Here is a 23,732-nt window from a genome sequence, read left to right as displayed (position 1 = left end):
CATAGATGACTTTGATTTTTTTATACAGATTTTTTTTATTGATTTTGTATACTTCTTGCCTTTGTATTATACAGGTCATTCATACAGTTTATGATATAGTAAATAGTAATTACACACAAGTAACAAGCATTAACCTGTCAACTTCACAGATATGCATCATGTGCCCACACACAAACACACTCTCACTCACATATAGAGAATCACATATCCCTTACACTTATTAAACAAAAAAGATAAAAATGTAAAACTTTTTTTAACCCCCCCCCCCCACAATTTTTCATCCTCGAATGTCACCAGATTCACATCCACTCAACTCTTATTTTGAAAACGAGTATGACAATACCTATACTTCAACAAAATAAAAAACTAAAGAGAAAAGAGTTAAAAAAATAACAGGAAGGCAACTAAAAATGTGGACACAGCATTTCTGAAACAGAGAAGGTTATTTCAAACTCCGATCTGTTACTGTTCATGGAAAGAGAAGCACAAACGAGCTGCAGGTAGAAGAGCCACTGGCTGAAATCTAGACAGTTTACGATGACCAACCCGACTATGTGAAGCTTTGACAGAATCCAACGTGCTACAGAGTTAAGAGGCTTCATGTGATCCGGTCTCTATTCAGTCTGGTGTGGATCAATATGAGCCAGCATACTATATAATAGTAGTAGGAGGGGTACAGGACTGAGGAAGGCAACACAAACCAAAAATAAAAGGGCACTCTGCAAGGTTTATGGCACAAAAAAGACAGTTCCAGCTGAACCGATGACACTAAGTTGTGGAGTTCAGGTGAAAACATCAGTCAACATCTGGAGGGTGTTTGCAAAAGAAACTTCACTTAAATGTTCTCCATGTCTGCACTATGAGCATCAAAAGACACCAAGGCTCAGGTCACAACTTAGTTTGTTACAGCAAAAAACTGATGTTTTGATTAATCTACAGGATCCTGTCAGGTGATGCTGTTTGTAGTTAAGTGATCAGTGAGAATGTATTGACAAGAATTCCCCTTTTACTACTGTTCATAAAATAGTCTACGACTTTTTGGCCTCACAATACAGTTGTTTTGATTGATTTGATTGAAAATATCGGTTGAGTATTAACTCCGTATTAACTTCCTCTCCCTGCACCATACACAAAGGAGACAATGTTCCAGAAATCACTACCTTAATCAGAGTAAAAAAAAATGGTTCAAGCAGCGCAACTCATGGTTCGAGATGTTGCCATGTCTACGTTTTTTCTTCTTGCCAACATTGAAACCTTGGGAGTGATGGTCCTACCTGCCCTTAGTTGAGTTGAAAATGAGTTCAGTAGAGAGTGGTGGTGATATGTTTGTTCCAATGAGAACCTGCAGACTATTGTCTCACTGAGAAGGAGAACTTTGAGGAGAGCTTGAGTTGAATGCAGAACGGTGATTAAAGTCTATGTTTAATGGAGACACATATAACACTGGGTGTCAGTAACTGCAGTAGTCGTTAGTCTTTGTTTTGTTTTTGCATTGGAGCACACACTGACTCTCGTTAGTCCACACACAAATGCAAATACACATCCAAGCCATGGATTTGCTTCCTTAGCTTTCCCAAATCATTATCTCTCACATACATTCACACACACACGCACACACACACACGCACACACACACACTCTCTCACTCTCCCACTGACAAAAAAAGGCTGTCATCATTCTTGGCCGTCCTCTGTGCGCCACTTCAAGAAGTCCTCCTTGCGGGCGTCTGGTTTGATCTGGTTCCGCATGCCACCAAGCAGATTGGAAGTGGCTTCAGAGGCCACGATTAAAGGTCGGACCACAGTGGGCGGGATCTGCCGCAGCACGCCGCCCACAGCACCAGGCAGACCTTTCTGTTCGTGGCCACGGGATGCTACATCACACAGGGTCTGAGCTGTGTCAATCACTCCCTGTGGTGCAGAGAAAACAAAAATGCTAAATGATTCAGGTGATTTTACAGACACTCATGAAAACAGGCTTCTGATAAAATCCATGTAATTCAAATAATACTATTGACTATTTATTGATTATTTGTTGAATCCTTAAAATGTCCAATCGCAAGGCTCTGCTCAATATAATCAGTTTTATATTAAACAGAAGAAAAAAACAGACGATTGTTGTATGAGAACCTTGAAACAGCCAATGTTCTCCATGTTTGTTGAGAAAATTACCTATTACTGATTGTCATAATTTATGCATTTGAGTTCTGTTTATTATTTGGAAGGGTTTTAAATCATACACAGTCAGAGTACATTTTTGGTGACCAACCTCTCTGACGGTGTCGTAGGCTTTTGCCACACCTTCTCGGAGGTCTGCAGGCTGAGCAGCTCTGCGAGGCCGACTAGAGGGGGCTCGGCCCTCAGTGATGGCGTAGCGGTTCAGAGGGGGAGTCGGAGACAGTATGTCATACACTGTCTCTGCTGTGGCCTAAAAAAGAAGCAGACAGACATCAACAAGGGGGCTTCAGTTACTTCAGTCGGGTAAAACATGTATATTTCAGAACAAGAGTTTGCTAAGTAGTTTGCTTTGCTATCTGCAGTTACTGAAAAAGATTCTCGCACACATTAAGATCCTGTGTAACTTTAATCCGCTGTTGAAAAAAAACACCCTTCAGACTTAGTACCTGTATGGCCTGCACCAGCCTATTGCTTAGCTCCAGAGCAGCAGATGCTGTGGAGGTGCCAAAGGATGCTGCCCCCCTCTGGAGACCTCGAATTATGCGTCCATCCTTTCTGTACTGCTCTATGGGCAACCAGAATAGATCCCTCACCCCGTGGACTGGAGAAACACAACACATAGAGACAGAGCAAAAGAGAATGAGGCTTAATAAAGATTAAAAAAATGTAAACGTTAAAAAGAATCTGTGTGCAATGTTAATTTAGGAGAAGCATCAACTCACACAGCTGGACAACCGAGTGCATGGGACCAACACCTCCCAGAATGCCAGGCAGCTGATTCTTCCTGATGTCTGTGAGCCACTCTGTGACAGCGAACTGGATCACTTTGTCCACACCGAGCAGACTAGGAAGATTTGCAGAAGAAAGTTCAAGACACAAACCACTGAACAGTTACACCTTACAAATAAGAGACAAAGAGAAATGTATCTGTGTTTTTATGACGGTGTGTGTTTGCACCCGTGTCTGCAGCAGAGCCTCTTCAGCTTCAACTCCGAGCAGTTTAACTGAGCCAGACCGATCAGAATCCCTGCAAACGTTCCCTGTGAGACAAAGAGGGGTTGGGGGGCAGAGGGAGAGTGAAAATACAGTCAGGCAGAGATATAATGAACAGAAAACCTTCAGATATCTTTATTTTGTTGTTTTGGTCCGGTTGTATGACCCCTTACCTGTTCAATAACGACGTGTTTGCCATGATAGTCCAGCCAGATAGGCACTTCTGAGGTGAAACGAAACTCCCTGAAAATAGCAGAATGGAACAGAGAGGCTGTTTTATAGATTAACAATTAAAAGCTTAAGTCAAGTTGTGATTCTTTTCTGTGAGAGTTTTTCTGAGCCTCCAGGTGAATAAGTGTTTACAGACCGGAAGTAGATGGGCTGCTCGGAGGAGGAGTTGGAGTCAGCGGAGGAGGAGCTCTGCTCGCTGTAGGTAGTTTCAACAGAAGCTGTGAGGTCAGGTCCCAGACCAGCAGCTGACTCCCCCTCCTCAGATGCCTTCTGGGAGGGATCTGCCTTCACTGGGAATACATGGACACATACCGGTAAGTATAGATAAATAAATATTTACTGGATATGGTGTAAAATAAAGGATCTTATGATCATATGCTTCTACTTTAACTACATTAATCTTTTGACAATGTAGACAGAGGAAATGAACCGTGCCACAAATAGGCTAACATTCATTCATTCAAAAAGCTGAAAATAAGGGAAACCTGCATGACAGATCTTGTTTAAAATCTTAATATTTGATCTCCAACAAAAGCATTTAACACTCAATGATCATAAGACTTGACTGACCTTCAGCTGCAGGGTCCACAGGCAGGTAAGGGTTAACAAAGGAAGCTAAATTACTGAAAAAGTCCTTCAGGAAAAACAGTGCATCCTGAGCGGAAGACAGAAGAAAAAGCTTATTTGAAGTGGAGTTTGACAGAATGAATGGAATAATATTTCTAATGTGATACAGATACATTTATGTGACAAAATGGCAGGCTTTGTAAAGCAAACTCTCAAAAGACATCTCAGATTTGATATCATACAATTGTGGGTACGAATGGTAATCTGAAGTTTAATCTGGGGATTTTGAATTACCTGGTCAATGTTCAGTCGTAGTGGCAGCAGGCTGACCCGGAGGCAGCACTCTGGACCACCCAGACCAGACTCTGGACACACCTGCAGGGCCTTTACTGTCAACTGGAGTAAGAAAACACAAGATAAACATAACTTAGTTACAAATTGGATCAAATCAAGCTCTCTCACATGGTTTAATGATATTCTTCCTTCCTCCCTCAACAGGAAGGCCGTCTCACCATGTTGGAGTGGGCTCTGCGCGGCATGCTCTCGCTGGTGTAGAGGTAGAGGAATTTGTTGAGTTGAGAGGAAGCCAGTCGGTCTCGAACCTCCAGCTCCTGGACGATGAAAACCTGCCTAGAGAGGGGCTGCTCACCACCAGGACAAACCCCAACTGCAGCTGCCACTGACCCCTCGCTATCCTGCCCTATTACGACCACGGGATAGGACTCATGCTGGAAGGACACCTGGAGGACAAAACAGAAGGAATACAGAGATCTACCAGGGAAATAATATTTGTTTAAAAAGGGAATTTAAGTTTAGCTTCCAGTTGAATAGTTAGAGGCATACCCGTGTGAACTTGCTTGCCAATAATAAGATGCCATTCACAAATCTGAATAAGAAATACGTGGAGCCAGAAGGTCAGTTTAGCTTAGCATAAAATCTGTAGGAAGGGGGGGAAACGGCTAGCCTAGCAAACGAGCTAAAAGGCAAAATTATCACAAGTTCAAGTGTAAACTGACTGAAATAAAAGCTCCGTGTTTGACATGGAAACACAGGAGCTAATTTTAAGAGTAAAACACAAACGCTTTAGTAACTTTGCTTCCAAATAACTGCTGTATTTACATCTATATGTTAAGACAAACTCACTCATCATGACTGAAGTCATTTCAGATGCCAGCCGCATGCTTTATTAATACTGTACCTTGGTGAGCTGGATCTCCATCAGCAGTGTGTGTTGACGCCCGCTGCCTCCTGCCCAGCGCCACAAGTTCTGGGGACGAGAGGACCCGGCGCAGCGGGACGGGGATCCTCGGACACCACCAGAGACTGAACGACCTCTGAAGAGAGGAAGGAGATTCATCCGACATTATCATCACTGTTGATACATGTTTTGTGAGAGAATCTAAATTTCTGTGCTTTGAGAACCTCCTCGTGGCCACGTTACCTATTTGCATTCTGGGCATGCATGGACAAGGGCTTGCCACCAAAGTCCTTGCCCCCGTAAAGATGCCAGACCACTGAGATCTCCCGCAGCACCACCCTGCTCTGGGGTACAGGGAAGCGGCTTGGGGCTCGGAGCAGGTCAGAGCTGCCTCGAGGCCTTGAAAAGTGACTGTCCTTCACCTTGATGGGCCCTGTTGACAGCACCGTCACAACAGGCTCCCCGTCTCTGGGCTGCAACAAATCCAATTTGTTGTTTACAGTTTACTTCTAAATAAAAAGGGTGGCTTTATCAGGAAATAAATAAAGAGGAAGAAAAAAAGCAAGGAGAGAGACTCACAGGAATGCCCATGCCTGGAGCCTCCAAGATGCAAAAGTCGTCATTGTCAGTGGAACCTTCGGAGCCTTCCTCTGACATCATGTCTACTTGTGCTTCTTTTGCTGTGGCAACCAGTCTATCAAGCTCAGAGTCATCCCCCAACGGGGCGGATGGACCTCCCCGCTTTGAAGCCTCGCCCGGGAACAAGTAGACGGAGACAGGTGAGCCTCTCGGCATGGAAGGTGAATCTGTGTAAACACAGAGAAGACCATCAGTCAGTTTATCAACAGCACCACAGAAAGATTTGTGGAATAAAAACCTCCTGAGTACAAACACCACATTTCTATCGTAAGATTCTACTGTTCTGAGTTTAATGTATTGGTATGCATGGTTATGTTTTTTCCCTCACTAAAAAAACAAATTCAACTAGTAGGATCAAGGTCTAACTTCAGTTCATTACAACTGGTACCAGACCATATCTTGCTGTGATGTGTCGAGAAAAAACAGACTACTACGTACCTGGATCTCCACTCTCCTCTCGGTGACTCTTCTCTGTGTCTATTAAGGCATCAGCGAGGTCGTACTGGTTGATCTCAGCAGTTTCAGCTGGAGGGCAGGGTTGCACGAACGCAGGACTCTCAGTCAGCTAACAAGACAGAACATTACTCAAACATTAGACAAAAGATGCTAAATCATTGAAATCATTTACTATTATGAAGTTATTTTTTGATGATATAGTCATCTGGTTGTGAAACACAATATAAAATGTTTTTTTTTCTTGGTTTGGTGCTTCTTTTTTTTATTATTCAAGCCAAAATGTGTTATAAACAGGCAGGGAGAAACATTTGTCAGTATAAAGAAAATGACTTATGTGTTTTGTTTGTGAAGGAATCATTTTAATTCTTTTTATCTATATTATTGCTGTTCTCCAGTTGACACCCAGATTTACCGGTAGTTTCTGGCCAGCGATTTCGGTGGGTGAGGTGTGTCGTGGTGGAGGGTGCAGGTCACCCTGGGAAACCAGATACTGCAGCATATTGACCAGGGCAGCGCACGAGTCAGCACAGGTATGAAGGTGGACCACATTGTTGGAGCAGCGGAGCTCAAAGAGAGGCTGAGACTAGAGAACAAAGACAGGATACAGAGAGAGAGCATGTTCAGTTTAAAACCAGAGACGGTGACAAGGGGAGGAGGGGCAATACTAGGGCTGGGAATCTTTGGGTGTCTCACGATTTGATTCGATTTCGATTCTTGGGGTCACGATTTGATTCAGAATCGATTTTCGATTCAAAACGATTCTGGATTAATTAATCCATGGATTCAAAGTCTATTTTTGAATTAGTACATACTTCAGGATCTACTCCAGTCCTCTGAGACTGGCTCAATTTCTTGTTGCTCTATTTGGCATTCTACTGAGTTCAAGAGCTAGCCCTAGCACTTAGTGTGAGTGATTTCTTTTTCTTCAAATAAAAAAAACAAATGATTCAATTCACGACTACATGTCAGAAAACAGCGAAAAACAACTGTTGAAAAGATTCCAATTGTCCACCATTTTGAATGTATTTAGAAGTACTTTTTACACCAACAAACCCTATTAGCTGGTGCTAATACTGCTGCAAGGATAAACAAGCTTTAATACCAGAGAATCCAGAAATATCTGCTTGAATACCAACAATTGTGTTCATCATGAGTGGTGAAGAAAGTTTTGTATCGTTTACATCAGAGACATTTTCTTAAAAACGGAACTGTAATTCTTTAAACAGAAACATTAGAAAGAGTGAATAAAAGTCTAAACAATGCAAATAGAGATATGAAACAATATTGCATTGTTGTGTAACATTTGTGCACCTTGTTACTGATTGTCTAAAAGCAGAGCTGCATCTTGTTGTTATGGTCCAGCTGAGACCTTCTCCTATTCTTCACCTGCAGTCTGAGGCTGTTATTACAGTGAAATTATGGTCTAACCAATATTTATAAACACAGGGAAGGTGAGTCCTAGTGGTTTTTGAGGGATATTGAACTCAATTGTGATGTTTACATTTTCTTCTGCTGCTCATTCTTCGACTTTGTGGCTACTGAGTGAATATGAAGAAAACACAGGTCGATAAACAGATAACATGCACTCACAAGTTTTCCTGTATTGCTCCCTTTCCACGTGGTGATGGCGAGCTCCAGCAGGTCAATGTCCAAAACACACACGTAGTCTGTGTGACACAAGGACACACAAGGTTTATTTTAGTCAGTGGGTTACTGGTTCGATAGTTGTTGACTTCACTAACACTGGTCCAAAGAGTGGGACGATGTCGTCCTTCAACACTTTTATTGAAACACAATATTTAAAAAAGAGCCCAACCCCCTTTTTACAGAAGAAGCATGAATCATGTTTAACATCCTTTACAAGTGAAGTGGCCTTTTAAATTTACATTTTAGAATTTCAAAAAGAATCGGCACTGACAAGAGGATTCAGCTCTTTTGTTATAACCGTTACCACAATAATAGCACAGATAATAATCACAGGACTCTAGTTTGAAGAGTTTCTACATTCAAAACCTAACACGTGTAAAAGAAGCTCTTGAACTGTCCATTATCTCAACAGAAGTGATGACAATGACTTTGATTTTGTGCTCCTCCCATCATTCTTCTGTGACATCAGTTTTTGGCTGAAGAGGCTGAGACTTCACTAAAGCCAGACTCAGACAATTGTAAAAATGGCTAATCCTGCACACAGGGTTCAATTAAGGGTAGTGTCCAGAGTAATCTGATGTAGATTCTGGTATTTACCTAAAACTGCTCAACAGCCAAACAAACAAAAAAAAAGGATCAGGCATTAAATCCAAATTGAGCAGAAACATGGGGGGTTGTGCTAGATAAAAACAGAGAGCTTCAAAACCACTAAATACAACACTCATTATCAGACTCATGTATTAGGAGGCAAAACTATGAGAATATCTGCTTGAGACACTTTAAAAAAAAAACTATTTAATAAGTGTAAACAGCACACACAAGTACGTGTATCATGTGCCTTACCTCTCCTCAGGTCCACGGTGTCAGTCTCACATTTGTCAGAGAGGTAGAGAGCAGAGTCATCCAGAATGAATCTAACAACATCACAGAAACAAATGATGTCACACTAACCGAGGGCTACAATATAAACATCCACTGTTAGGACTGGCACTGCAAAAATAATACTATAATGTTATTTTTAGATGATATTCTTTCAGTGTTTTTTCAGTTTAGTATGTTCAGTAGGTGGTGATACGTACCTGAGGTGGAAGGTGGCAGTGTCTACGATGATGTTACTGGACAGGGAGAAGGACTCTGCTGTGAACAACATTCGCAGGGGCAGATACAGAGGTCTGAAAAGACAACACAGGAAAAAAGGGTCACAAACAATTTAAAAATGCACAGTTTTATTTTAACAGAGTTTTTTTTTGAAGGTTTAAACCTGTAGTCGACAGCACAGGTAGCAAGGTGTGTGTGGAGGACAGTGATGACGGCAGGTGATGTGTATCCCAGGATAGGATCATCTATGACATCCAGGAAGTCAACCAGCTGTGACAAACAAACACAGACTTAGTTTGGAAGAACACAGCAAATGGCAAACATTGTAAAACTCGTCCACCATGTTTTATTTCAGCATGGAGTGTGGTTTGCTTTTCTTAGCACACGTTTAACTCTTGACCAGAAAATAAAACAGGACAAATCTATCTGGTTGTGGAGGTTGTCATGTTTAATCATTCTTGCAAAGTAATGTCCTAGATGTATTATCTCTGTGAATAAGAAAAGGAAAAAATAAGTGGCTGCTGATTTTGAGGGAAGGTATGCTTAATGTTAACAGCAGCTACAACCACAGAAGGTTTAGTGTTCCTGTCGTCTGTACCAACTCTCTCTGGACTTTTGTTTAATGAATCCTTTTACTGGATTGCACCATTTGTCTGTTCTGTCTAATCAATATATAACCTGTTATTTAGTGTAACCACTTTTTCCAAACAGGAAATGGTAAATGCCAAAGGACACATCGACCATGTTGCTGCAGGAGCTGGGAAACCTTTTCCGGTTGATGCGAGTTTGCCCTCTCTTGGTTTTGTTGAGTCATGATAAGAAAACCGTTCCACTCGAGGCTCACCTGTTGTGATAGCCAAGTCGCAGGTGAAATTTGTTTAGTGGTGTTGCATAGAGCTGCGAAAGGCTCAGTCAAATCTAACAGCCATTTGCTAATCCGTACCCAAGGTTTGCAAATCTGTGCGCATACAGGCAGGTTCGAGTGTGTCTATCTTTTAAACTGTCATGATTCCCCTCTTTGAACAAAAAAAAATAACCCAGTAAAAAAAAAGAAGTGACTGATTAAAGTTTGAGAACCACTGGTATAAGGAGAGAAAAAGCCACTTTTTGGAGGCCAAGATCATGTTTTTGAAATCAGAATTCTCTGTAAGAGAGTTGTAAATGATCCTGCTGTTTCCCTTCACTATTTTTTTTCTTTTGGCAAGTAAGGTAAGAAATAAGAAAAACAACTTGCAATGCCCAGAAATTAAAAAATAATACATTACTGGAAATGCAAGTTACATTGCCAGTAAGTGTTAGAGTTCAGAGAAGTGTTTTAGGAAGGAGTTTTTCTTCACTTCATGACAAGAAGTTACTGAATAGACTCTATGATTTGTGCAACAGAACCTGTGTCTCTTAGTCATGCAGTGCTTCTCACCTGCTCATGCCAGCTGTGATTAGTCGGTGTCATGTAATGTCGCATCGTGGCACCTTGAAGTCGGAGGGCAACAAGGAACTCCTACGAGGAAAAATGACACCAAATGTTTTTAATTTTAACCTTACCCAAGATGCAAAATCAGAGAATGTAGGCGGGCATACCTTGACACTCCTGTGGGAGTCCAGCGTGATTTTGATAGCTGTTGACAACATCTGTGGCTCCCCCTCCCTGCCACTCACACTGCTCACTCCCACCTCTGTGGGGTAGATGGTAGGGTCCAAGTGCTTTGGAGGAGTAAAGTTTGGCATCTCCAATCGCTGTGGGATGGGGGTGTCTTTGATCACGGCTATATTTAGCGTCAGGAGATAAACCATGATGCATGTTAATCTTAAGAGGGAACTACAAGTAATGTTCTATTAAATGTTTGAAAGCAAAAGAACAATGTGAACCTTGATGGTAGAGCTCCACTCGTTTGCTCTCCACACACAGGAAGCTGAGATTGGGGTCGTTCTGGTGCTGCGCAACGCTAAATATCTTCCCCCCTTCCAGGTCGAGTACAATCTCCCCATGACTCTGGTCCTCCTGAATTAGTGAGATGTAATCCAAACGGTTACAAACAACAAATAATAGAAAGCTCAAAAACTAAGCAGGGAAAACATTGGAATTGGGAATTAATCAAGACAGAGCTGTTTAAAGTCTCAACTTCATCCCTTATGAGAATCAATATTTCAGAAGCACAAGCATCATTATTAACAGTTCCATGTTTATTTTTTTTCATAGAAAATGTTATGTCTGGTTGAAAGAAATGATTCAGAGCAAACATGATCTAGCACTGCTATTATCGGCCGTGTGGCTCACCTTTCTGTCAGTTCTAGCCTGGAGGCGACCTTTGCCAATTATCACAGTGAGGGAAAGCAGGCTGAGGTTGTGGTTTGGACGGGGAGCTGGCTGTTGTGTCTTTCCATCGGATTCACTGGCCAAATAGAACTGAGGCTCGTCCTCTTCTGAATCGGAGTCTGTAGTAGAGACAAAGAAAACATGTTATTTTAAAAATTCTATTCTGTCTAACAGATCTACATGTACTTTTAAGTTTTTCCCATCAGAGCAGTCAAACTCACTCACCGAGTCTAACTGCAGACTTGCAGAGTTTAAACTCATCACGCTGATGGCGGCTGTGGTCTGGGCTGTTGGCCGAGGGTGGAGGAGGCTCCCACATCAACAGATCATTATTAATTCTTTTGGACAGAAGTAAGGGTGAGGGAAATCTATTTAACATCTGCTGCAGGACTTAAGACCAATATAAAAAAAAAAGAACAAAGAACAAAGCTGGAGGATCAAGCCATTTCTAAAACAACATCTATATGAGCATGTTATACCAAATACAATTCAGAAATGGTGATATCAGGATGTTTGTCCAGCAGAGCTTGCAGCGACTTCACCCCTGCTTATAATACTCTCAGCGCTGCCTGTAGTCTGGAACTGCTTGTGTATTTAAAATAACATCAAGTATTTTGACATTAGACTGTTTATTTAAAGAAGTATCCTTTTGAGTACTTGTACAAGGTCATATCAATGACTTATCACAATAGAAAAGGCCTATTTCCATTCCAGCTGAAAATATTTACTGTATTGGCTGCCATTGAGCACCTCTACATTCTATTGAATATCATTTCTAACATTTTCTTACATTTGTTCTAATACGTGGATAATGTTATCATAAAGTACAGCTGATGTACCTGTTGTAGATGCTCTGGAAGGCCTGTTTGCTGGGCAGCAGGATGTAGGCCAGCGGCAGGCTGATGTCCACAGCACACTGACACTGAGCAACACACTGCGCCTGAAACTGACGCATCTCTTCTGGGTCGGCTGGAATCACCATCTGAAACAGGGAAGGTGGAGAGACGAGTTCAGTCTGAATCTTTATTAAAAAAATGTTAATTAAAGGCTTCCCTTTTTTTCCTAGTGTCAGTGCACCTCCTCAGTCTCAAACATGGTGCGGTTGGAGGAGAACGGAGAGCTGGTTTTGACGTTGAGTTCACAGTGACTATCAAAGAAGGCTGCCCCCAGGTCCCTGATTAGACCCAGGTTGATCCCATCCAGGCCTCCTGCAGGGCCCTGTGCTTCACCTCCACGCACACGCACTGATAACCTGCTTACAGAAACAGGGGGGAAATAACTCAGACAAGAGCGTAACACACAACAGAAACTCACACTTTGCTTGATAGCGTTTTTGTGAATTATAAATACAGTATATATATAGATATCATCACTCACCTCGGCACAGAGTCACGGTTCTTCTTCACTCTGATACAGGGGAAAGAGCCGCCCTCCCAGCCCTCATATGAGCCTGTGGAGACACAACACCTCAGATCCCTGCCCATATTTCACAGTTTCAAAAAGCTCTTGGCAGAAATGTATTTATGAAAGGAAAGAAATTGTGAAACAAAATCTTGTGTGTCCTTAAAATGTGAAAAATTCAACAACAAGCTACTTCCACTAACTGTGAGGTACCAGGTATTCTTAAAAAAATGCCTAAGGGCACAGTATTAACGAAGCACAGAGGTTATTTTTGAAGTCTTAATTGTCTTGTTTCAATGTTTGTTTATATGTAAAGTAAATGTATTGGGACAGTTTTTTGTTGATAATCTTTTGTGGTTTTATTTTTTCCTTGTTCACTTCCTGACAGAAGACTTATGGTCTAGCAAAAGTGAATTTTGCCACCTCACAGGGACATCAGGATGGATGACCTTGGTTAATATATGCAACAGAAAACATTTTGAATCATCTATTCTAAGCCACTGGTTTGAGTCAGTATGACTGCTTGACATCACTGTGTTTGTTCCCACCATGCAGGTCAGTGAAGGAGGCCTCTAGCAGCTGGGTGAGGCAGGGAGCCCACGGCTGTCCTGGGGCATTCTGCTCAGTCTGGAGGTCTGGGGCCTCCTGGTGCTTTAGCTCCAGCTCTGTCAGCTCCAGCACCAAGGTCTCCTGTCGCACTGTCCTCTGGGTTGGAGGTCGACGCTTAGGGAGGGGCCGCAGGTCGGGTATGGGGAAGCGAAGTCTGAGGACGGCGTGGGGGGAGAGGAGGGTGAAGGACGAGCAGAACTCAGTGCTCTGCGTCTGAAGGGAAATAAAGTCAGAAAAGAGTTTTAATACATTGTTATTAGTTTTATTAGGGTTGTGTTTCATTTGGTTACTGACTAGCACGTTAAGGAACAGCTCTACATTTTTAAGGATTTTTCTGCTATCATCCACCTGCATGAGTCTTGGATCCGTGGTCTGTGTGGGACAGTGGTTGAAGGCTTTGCTCAGGCTTCCCAGACGACTGATGATATCCAGGTCCAGCTCGGCACTCAGCTCCGCCAGCTCCACCCGCACTACACTTTCCCGCCGCACCACACGCTGTTTACCCTGTAATCACACACACGAGAACATTCAAGCATGTCTTAAGCATGTCAGTCAAGGAGCTCAAAGCGCCTTACTAGCCCTTTAGAACATTGAACTCCTCAAGGTAGGTCAGCTTGTGGTACCTAAAGTCTCAGGGAGTAATGTGAGATAGAGTATTTATTTTCCAGGACCCTCTCCTGTTCCAGGAGGAGACACCCTCTATACTAGTACTCTTAAAACTCAGACCCTGGATTAAAGTCTGCATAAATATGTTATGATTGCAGATACTGTTTTAGTCCAGGATTTCAGGATACAGATTCATGGTGCAAATGCCTCTGTAAGATTTATGTAGTTGCTAAGGACACAATCCTGGTAGCAAGGAGAAGAAAAAATCTTGGCAGTTCACAAAAGTGTAAAATATTCAATCCTTGAAAACTGAAAAAAAGTTTAGAACCAACATTTTAGCTAAGGATGTCATAATAAACCTGATTCAGCAATCAAAGTGAAACCATTAAAAGTGATATCTTGTTTTTGTTGTCTTCAGTGACTCATGTCAATCCTCACAGCCAAGACGCAGAATGCTTAGCAGTTTAGTCTACTGTGGCTCCTTTCCTGCATGTCATACCCCATCCTCTCTCCTTTTTCCAACTCTATCCACTGTGCTATCACATCTCTAAGAAACAAAATCTAAAAAAGAAAGAATCCTCACAGCTATACCTCGATCACCAATCTCTGGGGCTGACATTGTGCTACTTAAATACTTATTTAGTACAAAGAACAAACAGAAAATACTTGGGGGGAAAAAAAAAAGAATACTTTAACAGAAATAAGGTTTTGCATTTAAACAGATAAGGGTATTGTTAATGTGTGTGGGAAGACTGCAGGTTTGACCCTGGATTGCATAACACACATGAACAGAGTATAGACTTTGAAGAAGTCTCAGTCAATCCTGACTGACTGCAGTCTTTCTTTGTTCTTGGAATTTAAGTTGTTTCTGTCCAGCCACAGATACATCCTGACTAACTGTTTGCAAGTGATATTTTTTTCTTGTTGTCTTTATTGTTCAGTGGCATTTTACTGAAAATATAATGTGTGTGAGTGTGTGTGTGTGAGTGTGAGTGTGAGTGTGAGTGTGAGTGTGTGTGTGTGTGTGTGTGTGTGTGTGTGTGTGTGTGTGTGTGTGTATATAAAGGCATACCTTGCGCAGGTGTTTTTCCGTGAGGCTGTAGTGTAGTTGTGCACATGGTCTGGCTGCTGCTCCAATTGTAAACAAACCAGCTTTCTGGAACTGAAGCAGCTGCAAAAAAAAGGGGTCATTTTTAAAGTTCCTCCATCATGACTCCATGCTGACAGTCAGACACTAAATGACTTCTTAAACAAAGATAAAGAACAGCTTCGACAGTTGCATCCAAAGAATGAGATGTTAGGCCTTTCTCGACCAATTCTACTGTTTGCAATGAAAAGGGTAATGGCCAACATAAAATATCATGAGCTTATGAAAACAGTCTGACAAAAAAAGCACTTTGCATGAAGATATATGTAGATCTTGCATGAAAACAGCCACAGAGTTAGCCACAAAGTCACACAGACAGATAAATTAGTATTTCTACCTCGCTGTACTGAGGCATCCCGTTCTCCCACAGGCACTCTAACAGCTCCAGTCTGCTGAAGGAAAGGTCTGAGGTCACAGCTCGACTGTGGCGTCTCCCGCTCCTCATCTCACAAGCAACCTGCACCGCTGCTCCTGTCACTCTGAAAGACAGGAGGATGGGGAAGGAGAGGATTAAACCATCACTCTCAAAAACAGTAGACATGTGTTTGTATTTGATACAATCATTTCAGACAGGTAGCACATCAAATAAAGGGACAAGCAGTTTCACTTTGTAATCTAATGACTCGTAGAAATATTTCTGTGACACAAGCAGTTTTTATCCTCCTAACTAAAACCACAATAAAAGGAAATTAGGTGGTAATCTTTGTCTTCGGCCACATACAATTTGAAGTTCCTGAAGAAAACATGTGCCTCAGTGTTTTCCTACCTGAGATGGGAGTGTGGGCAGGCCTTGGCAAAGCCTCCTCTCAGATGGTGGAAGTCTCTCTCGCTGAACATGCTATCTTTGAAGAACGCCAGCTCCCTGAAGAACACCTGAGACACCTGAGCTAATGACAAGGCTCCATCTGGTGTAGAGGGTGGGTCTTCCTGCAGCAGGGTCAGTGTGAGGCCGCCGAGTGTCAGTCGTAACAAAGCATCGATCTTTAGCTGCTCCGCCTGGCTGCTGTGTGAGCGTCCTGCACAGAAGAGGATGGGAGATGTGCATTTTTAATGGACATATATATCAAAAATACTTGATTTCTAAAAGGTCATACATTGGTGTAAAGCAGTAACATGCTGGGCATGTCTCAAACAGGCTAAAGTACTCAAATACAATTGAAATAATGTTTAAAGTAACTGTAAACTGCAGAATCACAACTAAGGACCACAATGAGGATTTGTTCAATACTCAATATTTCAGACAAAGAAATATTCAGATATGACCCTTCACTCAGCACTGCAGTGGTTTTACCTCTGGTCCTCATGCCTGACTGGGGTAAACTCGACAGACAGCCTGCTACAGGATACCTCCTGGGACAGTTCACCATGCCCTGGCAAGGAAATTAAAGTACAAATCAGTTCCCTGAGACTTCATTACTACAGATATAAGTTTCAGTTTTACGTTGGCTGAAAAAGAAACAGAAACAGGAGATTATTCCATAAAGAATCATATGCTTAAACAATTCTGCTGTTTTTAAATCTGATGTTAAAAGAATAGAGCACGAAAAAAACAGAAATCTATAATACAAGATATTGTTAGTGGCACTAAATGTTACCCATTATACAGACATACGAGTACCTGTGCAGACAGCACTGCAGGCTGTGTGAAGCTGGATATACTCTGTGTAGATGACTCCATATCACTATCTGATAGCTCGCTGCCAGAGCGTACAGACGTCACGCTACTGTTCATCCCAACTGGACCCATTGAGTAAAACATTTCTGAAATCAAACACACAGAAACACACATTATAAACTGTATATTAAACATCCATTTAATGTCATGTTGCTGCAAAGGAGAGAAGCAGCAGGAGTGTTTCTTAAGCTTGTACTATTTACTTTATCTCTTCTTATTTAACACCAAAGATTCAAACTTCCAGATTAACCAAGTTTCTCATTAAAGTCCAGTTAAGAATGTGTTTTTGAATAGCATGAAGTCTGGCTCAGACTATAGGATAATCGGGTCGATTTGACGTCTGATTCTACCTTCCGACAATCGCAGGGTGACTCCTGACTCAAGGCTGCTCGGAACCGATAGTCTGCCCAGATGATCTTGTAGTGTGAGAAGTATAAAGATCAAATCTTAACGTCTAACCGATCTGCTCAGCGATCGTCGGGACGCTTTATTTCAGATTTATTTCAAATATGTTTGATATTTAGAATATAAAATCTTGACTATTACGTCATGAAGGGGTGTGGCAGAAGTCGTGTGTGACTACAACCACTGAGAGAGACGAAGGGGGCAGTAATAAGTGTAGTAGTGGCGACTTAACCTCCAGCTCTCACTGAAGAATATACAACCCATGCTGTCCCCATCTCCCCGTAACATTTCTTCACCCAAAACGTTTAAATTTTTTCAATGTGTTTTCCTCTCTGCACAATTTAACCACGGCTCCATTTTTTACATGAGGTGGTGCGTTCCTCGGTTGGGCACGATAATCTTAAGGAAATCGTGTAGTATGACATGTGCCAAGATTTTCATATCTTGTAGTGTGAGCATGTTTGAGATTATGGAATATCTGTTAGGATTCTCTTTATGTGTGTGATGCTGCCCGAATTAAAAACCTGCAGGAGATTTTAAAACTCCTGCCGTGTGAGCCAGGTTTCAGACAGATGTCCTGCTGTTTGAGATTCATAAGGCTCTACGTTCAACTTTATTCATATTGTGTGAATGCTTATTTGTATTTAAAAGCAAAACTTTCTCTACGTTCCCCCACAGAGGCTGGGTGTATCTCCAACAGTCAGTTTATAAGCCGATCTTTGCTGCTCTCTTTTTACCTCCATTCTCCAGCGTGGTGACGTAGGGCTCCATGTCGAGATCATCCTCCCACTCGTCGTCTCTGGGGCTGGAACCAAGCTGCTTACTGAGGTCCTCCTCAATCAACCGCAGGTCGTTTGTGTCTAACGGGCGACTGTGAATGCCACCACACTTGGTCTCAGTCTCTGGAGAACAGAGGACGATGAAAGTGATTCATTAATACGTCTGGGAGGGAAATGTATCAATGAATAGAGCATGACATTACAGTTAAGAGTTAAGAGGTATTTAATGATGTCTGTGACCTTACTCTCTTGCTCGGGACTACAGAGGAAACAGCATAGACTTATTGTCTGTGTCAAAGTATAATTATTATGATCTCCTGCTTCTCAGGTCGTTAAAAGGGTTTATTACTAAGCATGAAAAACGTTTGATAACGACGAAGTTTGATCTAAACACACAAAAATTAAGAAAATTCATGAAATTGTCGCTCTATGAGTTCCAACTCGTTAGTATGGAAACCAATCTTTATCTCTCCTGTCATCTTCAATAATCTGGCTGTTGAGGCTGTGCAGCAGTATAAATACCTGGGTACTGTCATTGATGATAAACTGACCTTCTTTGTTACTAGGTATGGGTCACCCAGCATTAAAACTCGTAACAGACTGCAGGGTATTGTTAATGTGTGTGGAAAGACTGCAGGTTTGACCCTGGATTGCATAACACACATGAACAGAGTATAGACTTTGAAGAAGTCTCAGTCAATCCTGGCTGACTGCAGTCTTTCTTTGTTCTTGGAATTTAAGTTGTTTCTGTCCAGCCACAGATACATCCTGCCAGCATGGTGGACAAAGAGACAGTTTGCAAGTGACATTTGTTTCTTGTTGTCTTTATTGTCCAGTGGACTTTTATTTATTTGAGTGTCTTTATGTTGTATTTATTGTTGGCCCGATTGATGCGTATTTCACTGCTGACTGGAGAACAAAAATGTCCTCTCACAGGGATAATAAAGACGACCGTGGTCACACATTTGTGTTCATAATGAAGGATAAAGAAAGGTAGCTGTTATGTTACTTTCTAAACAGAAAACAACTAGCTAATGTCTGATTGATTACTTTTCGTGTTATTATAACAGACCTCCCCATGACTTGACTTCACTCAGACTGATCCTTTATCATAAGCCAAATCCAAAACAACCAAATCACAATCAACTTTGAATCAAATAGGCACAGGACTTCTATTTTTTTTACTACAATAATACTGTCTCTGCCCCAAGGACTTCCTCGTATTAACTGCCCTTAAAATCTGTACTGAACTAAGAAGAACGGTGTTTAAGTACGCTGCTTCCTGAGCTTGAAATCAACTGCGTAATTCATGTAATCTTCATGTGCTGGTCCCTCTGGCGACATTAACAAGGGTTTTGAGGACATCTGATTGTAGACGTTTTGAATGTTGATATCTTATTTTTTAGTTTATGTGTTTTTATTTCCGAAGCAGTGTAACTGTGCTGTTGCTGCCTGTCTATCCCAATACACTTAGAAAACATGGGGAGTGTTTGGTGGTAAACGTTACACTGTAATGGTGTGTGTAACCTTGGCTTGGCATAAAGCTGTAGCTGTGTTTAATCATACCTGTGTCGATGCAGAGTGCTGCCAGCAGGTCTGTCAGATGAGTTATTTGATCTGGAGACAGCAGCATGTGGACACAGCCCACCTTCCCGTCTAACTCCAACTGATGAACAGAAAGAAACATAAGGGGAAATATGAGAGGACAGCCGCTTTTACTTATCCTTAAGCATGTTGTAACACACAGACACACACACACACACACACACACACACACACACACACACACACACACACACACACACACACACACACACACACACACACACACACACACACACACACACACACACACACACACACACACACACACACACACACACACACACACACACACACACACACACACACACACACACACACACACACACACACACACACACACACACACACACACACACACACACACACACACACACACACACACACACACACACACACACACACACACACACACACACACACACACACACACACACCTTTGGTCCTGGCAGCATGTCGTTCTGTTTGATCTTGACGGTGGTCTCGATAAAACCAGAGCAGCTTCCAATAAGCAGTGGCTGAGATGGAGGACAGGCAGGAGAAGCCTTGGGCTTCACCTCTTCCTCATCTTCCTCATCTTCCTCATCTTCTTCATCTTCCTCTTCTTCTTCCTCCTCCTCCTCCTCTTCTTCTTCTCCTTCACTTACTGTAGCTGATTCGGGATGTTCGTCCTCATGACGACCCTAAAATGAGGAGAGATTTGTGAGTATTTCTACCTTTAAATAAATGGATGGTTTCATGTCCGTTGTGTCAGGGTTGTGTCAGTGCAGCTGCAGACAAAATGGGACATTTCCTTTCTTTACAACAAGCCATTTTCATCTCTCATGAAGAGAAGAGCAACATCTATAGTACTACCTTCCTCCAACCTAAAAAATGCATAAATAACTGTATGGTAGATTTCCTCTGTTGAAGCATGTATACATATTTTGAGTTTTAACTCAAGAAATGGGTCAAAAGAATTCAATGTTTAAGTTTTTTAGTCAACTGAATCAAAATAGGCAGGGGGTAGAACAACAAGCAAAAGAAAAGAAAAGAAGACTCCTTTCCCCACCTGTACTGTGCCGATATTGTCGTAGAACAACTTTACAGCGCTCAGCTGCAGGATCTTGTGCAGGAAGGCAGGCGGCTGGTGGATGTCGACAGGCAAGGTGGTCTGGCTGGCTGGATCACGCACTGCCTCATCAAAGTACTCCAGCCTGGAGCAACATGGCACAAACAATTACACACATTATTTATTGCAATAACAAAAATATCCTTATTGTTAGATAAAAGGGTGTCAAGAACTGTGAGAACAAAGTCTGCATTTTGCTCTTGTACAAATAAAGATGTCTCGTCTGCATTGTGACAGAACTGGATTTCATTTTATTTTTAGGAAAAAAAACTCAAAGTACCACTAAGAAACTCTATCAACAATTCATAAAATTATACACAGGGATTGAAATGTGTATATTCAACGTTGGCACACTGATTAGTACGAGCAGCACTTGATATTTGTCTGATTACTGACTTAGAGGTCTGTGTGTCTGAGGTAAAGCTCTGATCTCAGAGGGAAGCCCCCTGTGTAATAAATAATACCACTACAACCTGCTGCATTACACTCAGACCAGCTGTTCTGTTAAAAGTCAAGTTTCTGAGCTGAACAGGACCTTCTGGTCACTGACCTCAGATCTACAAAACCATCCTGAGTCGAGTTGTCAACAATCCACAAAAAATGAAAAGGTCTCAACAGTGTCACAGTTCAAAAATGGCAACACAGTCACTAACCAATCAAAATAAAAACAGAAACTTAGTGTCAGCGACCTGGAGATGAATCAAATAAGAAGGTAGCCATTGAAAAATGTGCTCAAATAATATCCTCACAGAGGCTGTTTGTATTTATATATCAACTACAAACAAACATTTTGGGTGAACAAAGGTGGTAGCCACTTTACAAATCTATAAATTCAAGGTGTATCTGTGACCTACCGTTTGATGTGCACCTCTAAGGCTACGCCTGTTTCCAGGTCCAGGGGTTGGTGCTCAATGCGAACGATAGTGTCTATGAAAGTGACTTTAATACGACGAAGGACTGTAAACACAGATGGCAAGAGAGACATGCTTAGTTTAGTTGAAACTGTTTTGATGATGTTTGGACATACAAACTTCTTTACAAAGTGGAGTTTGACTCACCCGTCTCGATGGTTTGTGCAAACATCTCGAGTCCCTCAAGCTGGGCAGGTGGCTCCTCCGACGCCTCTGGGGGGTCCTTCAGGCACTCCTGAGCCAGCTGCATACTGGAGGTCATGCTTGATGACCAGCCCTGGGAGTCCCAGACCCCACCTGAGTGCAAACATTACAGCATAAGATCTAGTGATTTCTGCACGTTGTTGATGATTCAAGAAAAGGCTAATACTTCCAATGCAAGCATTAGTTATCCCCTGTGTATGTGAATCATGGTTAAAAATTGACACATGGATATTTAAGTTCCTTTTTCTAAGCTCACAGTAGGGAAATTTGTCAATCAATTTACATCTAATTTGACCTTTAACAACAATTTAGCAAGAAACTGACATTTATGGATTAATATGATATTGTCAGAATTGCTGTTATTCTTTCACACATATTCAAGTGAACTAATTATTTTGAGACAAGACATTTTTATTATAGATAAATATGTAATGGGCCTTTAAACCGAGTTGTTAAACTGTGAAATATAACACCCTTCCACAATGATTTGATTAAGAAACACAAAAACTTCTTCACAAATAGCTAACCTTATACAGTATGTGCATCTTTTTCTGTAGAACTTTATTATTAAACATCAACTCATACCAGAAGCACACTTATCTCTGCTCACCTGCAAAAAGTAGTAGTTTGAGAGAACAGCAACCAAATAGGGACAGACTCATTTTTACAATTGTAGTGATTTTGGACCACACTCCTCTCTCACCCTGTGACTGACCAGTGCTTACTTACTAACGGGAAATCCCCAAAGGTTGACTTTTGGAGGTTTTTCAGAGGACTTACTGTTGCGATATTTCGGTCGACATGTTATCTGAAGACCGGATATTTCTAAGGTGCAGTGATCAGTCAAGAGAGCTTGCCAGGGGATGGTCACTGTTATGCTGCTCACAAAGCCATCCACTATCTCCAGAGGAGCCCCGAGAGACTCAAGAAGCTCGTTGACCGCCTGCAGAGGAAGATGAAAAGAAAAGAAAGTAAAACCAGTTTCAATATTTGTATATTGAGTTATATTGAGTTACTTGTAACTCTGGGGATCAAGACTCATTAAGCTCAGGAAGTGTACAGCCAACATGGCAGAGGAAATATATATCCACAATGTAATGACACTAAGAAGAGGTACACTTCGTCTGCTGAGCTGGTGATGTGTTTTCCCACAAGTGCATTTCCTCGAAGAAATGCGAGCTAGGCTATGAGCATGACACTGGAGATTGTTGTTGAACTCGAGAGCAAGTTGCGAAACAGACAAGGGTGAAAAAACACGATGAGTACTGCTGTGTGGTGACGCTGACAGCCAAAAACACTCACCCAGACATCGAGGTTGATCTCTTTGATCACTCCGCTGCCGTTGTACAAGTCCAAGCCCAGCTGGTCCAGGCTCAGTCGCTCCTGCAGAAAGTGACCGAGGTAGTGCTGTAAAAGGTACCGACAGGCCCGCTTCTTGATTGAGCCTGACCAGGGGAAGAGCCAGCGAGACATAGGGCCAGAGAGAGCGGGGAGAGGGAGCGAAGAGGTGGTGGAGGAGAACGAGTGCGAGTACAGTCCTCTGGCAACTGCATAACAAACTAACACAAAGTGTGCAAAAACAAGGAATGAGCCACAGCTAGCTACAGAAGGAAGGGGTAAACCGTAACCCTGGTTCTCCCCTAGGCTTGACAAAAAAACTCGAAAATCCTTTGTGTCAGGACCCTCAAGACTCTCCTGATACTTGACGAGAAGTTACTCCAAATGTCTGTCGCTGTTTCGGCTCATGTTTTTAATACGTTTTGTGTCGAATTGAAGCGACAGGTCCTGTTGGTGCGTATCTCTTGTTCCAGGGTTGTTTATTGTTATCGTACGCCAACTGACGGTATGGTGAACGTACGTTGCGTCCCGCATCAGAGTGACGAAAGACGAAGTCCGGAAAACGGATACACGACGCAAACCGGGCGCCATCTTTGTAAGGGCACATTAGAAGTACCCAATATA

The 23,732-nt window shown here is 42.1% G+C and overlaps 1 protein-coding gene across 1 annotated transcript; it reads right to left on the bottom strand.

The window, feature by feature from the left end:
* Window positions 1-10: 10 nt before the first annotated feature.
* atg2a (autophagy related 2A) lies at window positions 11-23,612 on the bottom strand. The gene is made up of 42 exons (XM_061048291.1): window positions 23,073-23,612; window positions 22,551-22,713; window positions 21,714-21,863; window positions 21,510-21,612; window positions 20,596-20,740; window positions 19,982-20,227; window positions 19,509-19,608; window positions 17,901-18,065; window positions 16,702-16,844; window positions 16,375-16,453; window positions 15,850-16,099; window positions 15,421-15,562; window positions 15,009-15,107; window positions 13,679-13,834; window positions 13,270-13,543; window positions 12,698-12,770; window positions 12,398-12,572; window positions 12,160-12,302; window positions 11,546-11,658; window positions 11,282-11,439; window positions 10,873-11,005; window positions 10,585-10,769; window positions 10,424-10,504; window positions 9,170-9,276; window positions 8,988-9,080; window positions 8,752-8,822; window positions 7,852-7,928; window positions 6,674-6,844; window positions 6,244-6,370; window positions 5,746-5,972; window positions 5,410-5,639; window positions 5,167-5,302; window positions 4,481-4,708; window positions 4,263-4,364; window positions 3,972-4,056; window positions 3,538-3,691; window positions 3,344-3,413; window positions 3,135-3,217; window positions 2,900-3,021; window positions 2,624-2,778; window positions 2,269-2,427; window positions 11-1,910 (listed from the first exon to the last, which is right to left on the bottom strand). The coding sequence occupies exons 1-42, from the start codon at window positions 23,241-23,243 to the stop codon at window positions 1,674-1,676; spliced, it is 6,081 nt and encodes a 2,026-aa protein (XP_060904274.1). The 5' UTR covers window positions 23,244-23,612; the 3' UTR covers window positions 11-1,673.
* Between the last annotated feature and the right edge of the window lie 120 nt (window positions 23,613-23,732).

Source organism: Labrus mixtus, chromosome 10 (genome assembly GCF_963584025.1).
Source record: "Labrus mixtus chromosome 10, fLabMix1.1, whole genome shotgun sequence".
NCBI lineage: Eukaryota > Metazoa > Chordata > Actinopteri > Labriformes > Labridae > Labrus > Labrus mixtus.
This window is presented reverse-complemented; position numbering and strand designations above follow the sequence as displayed.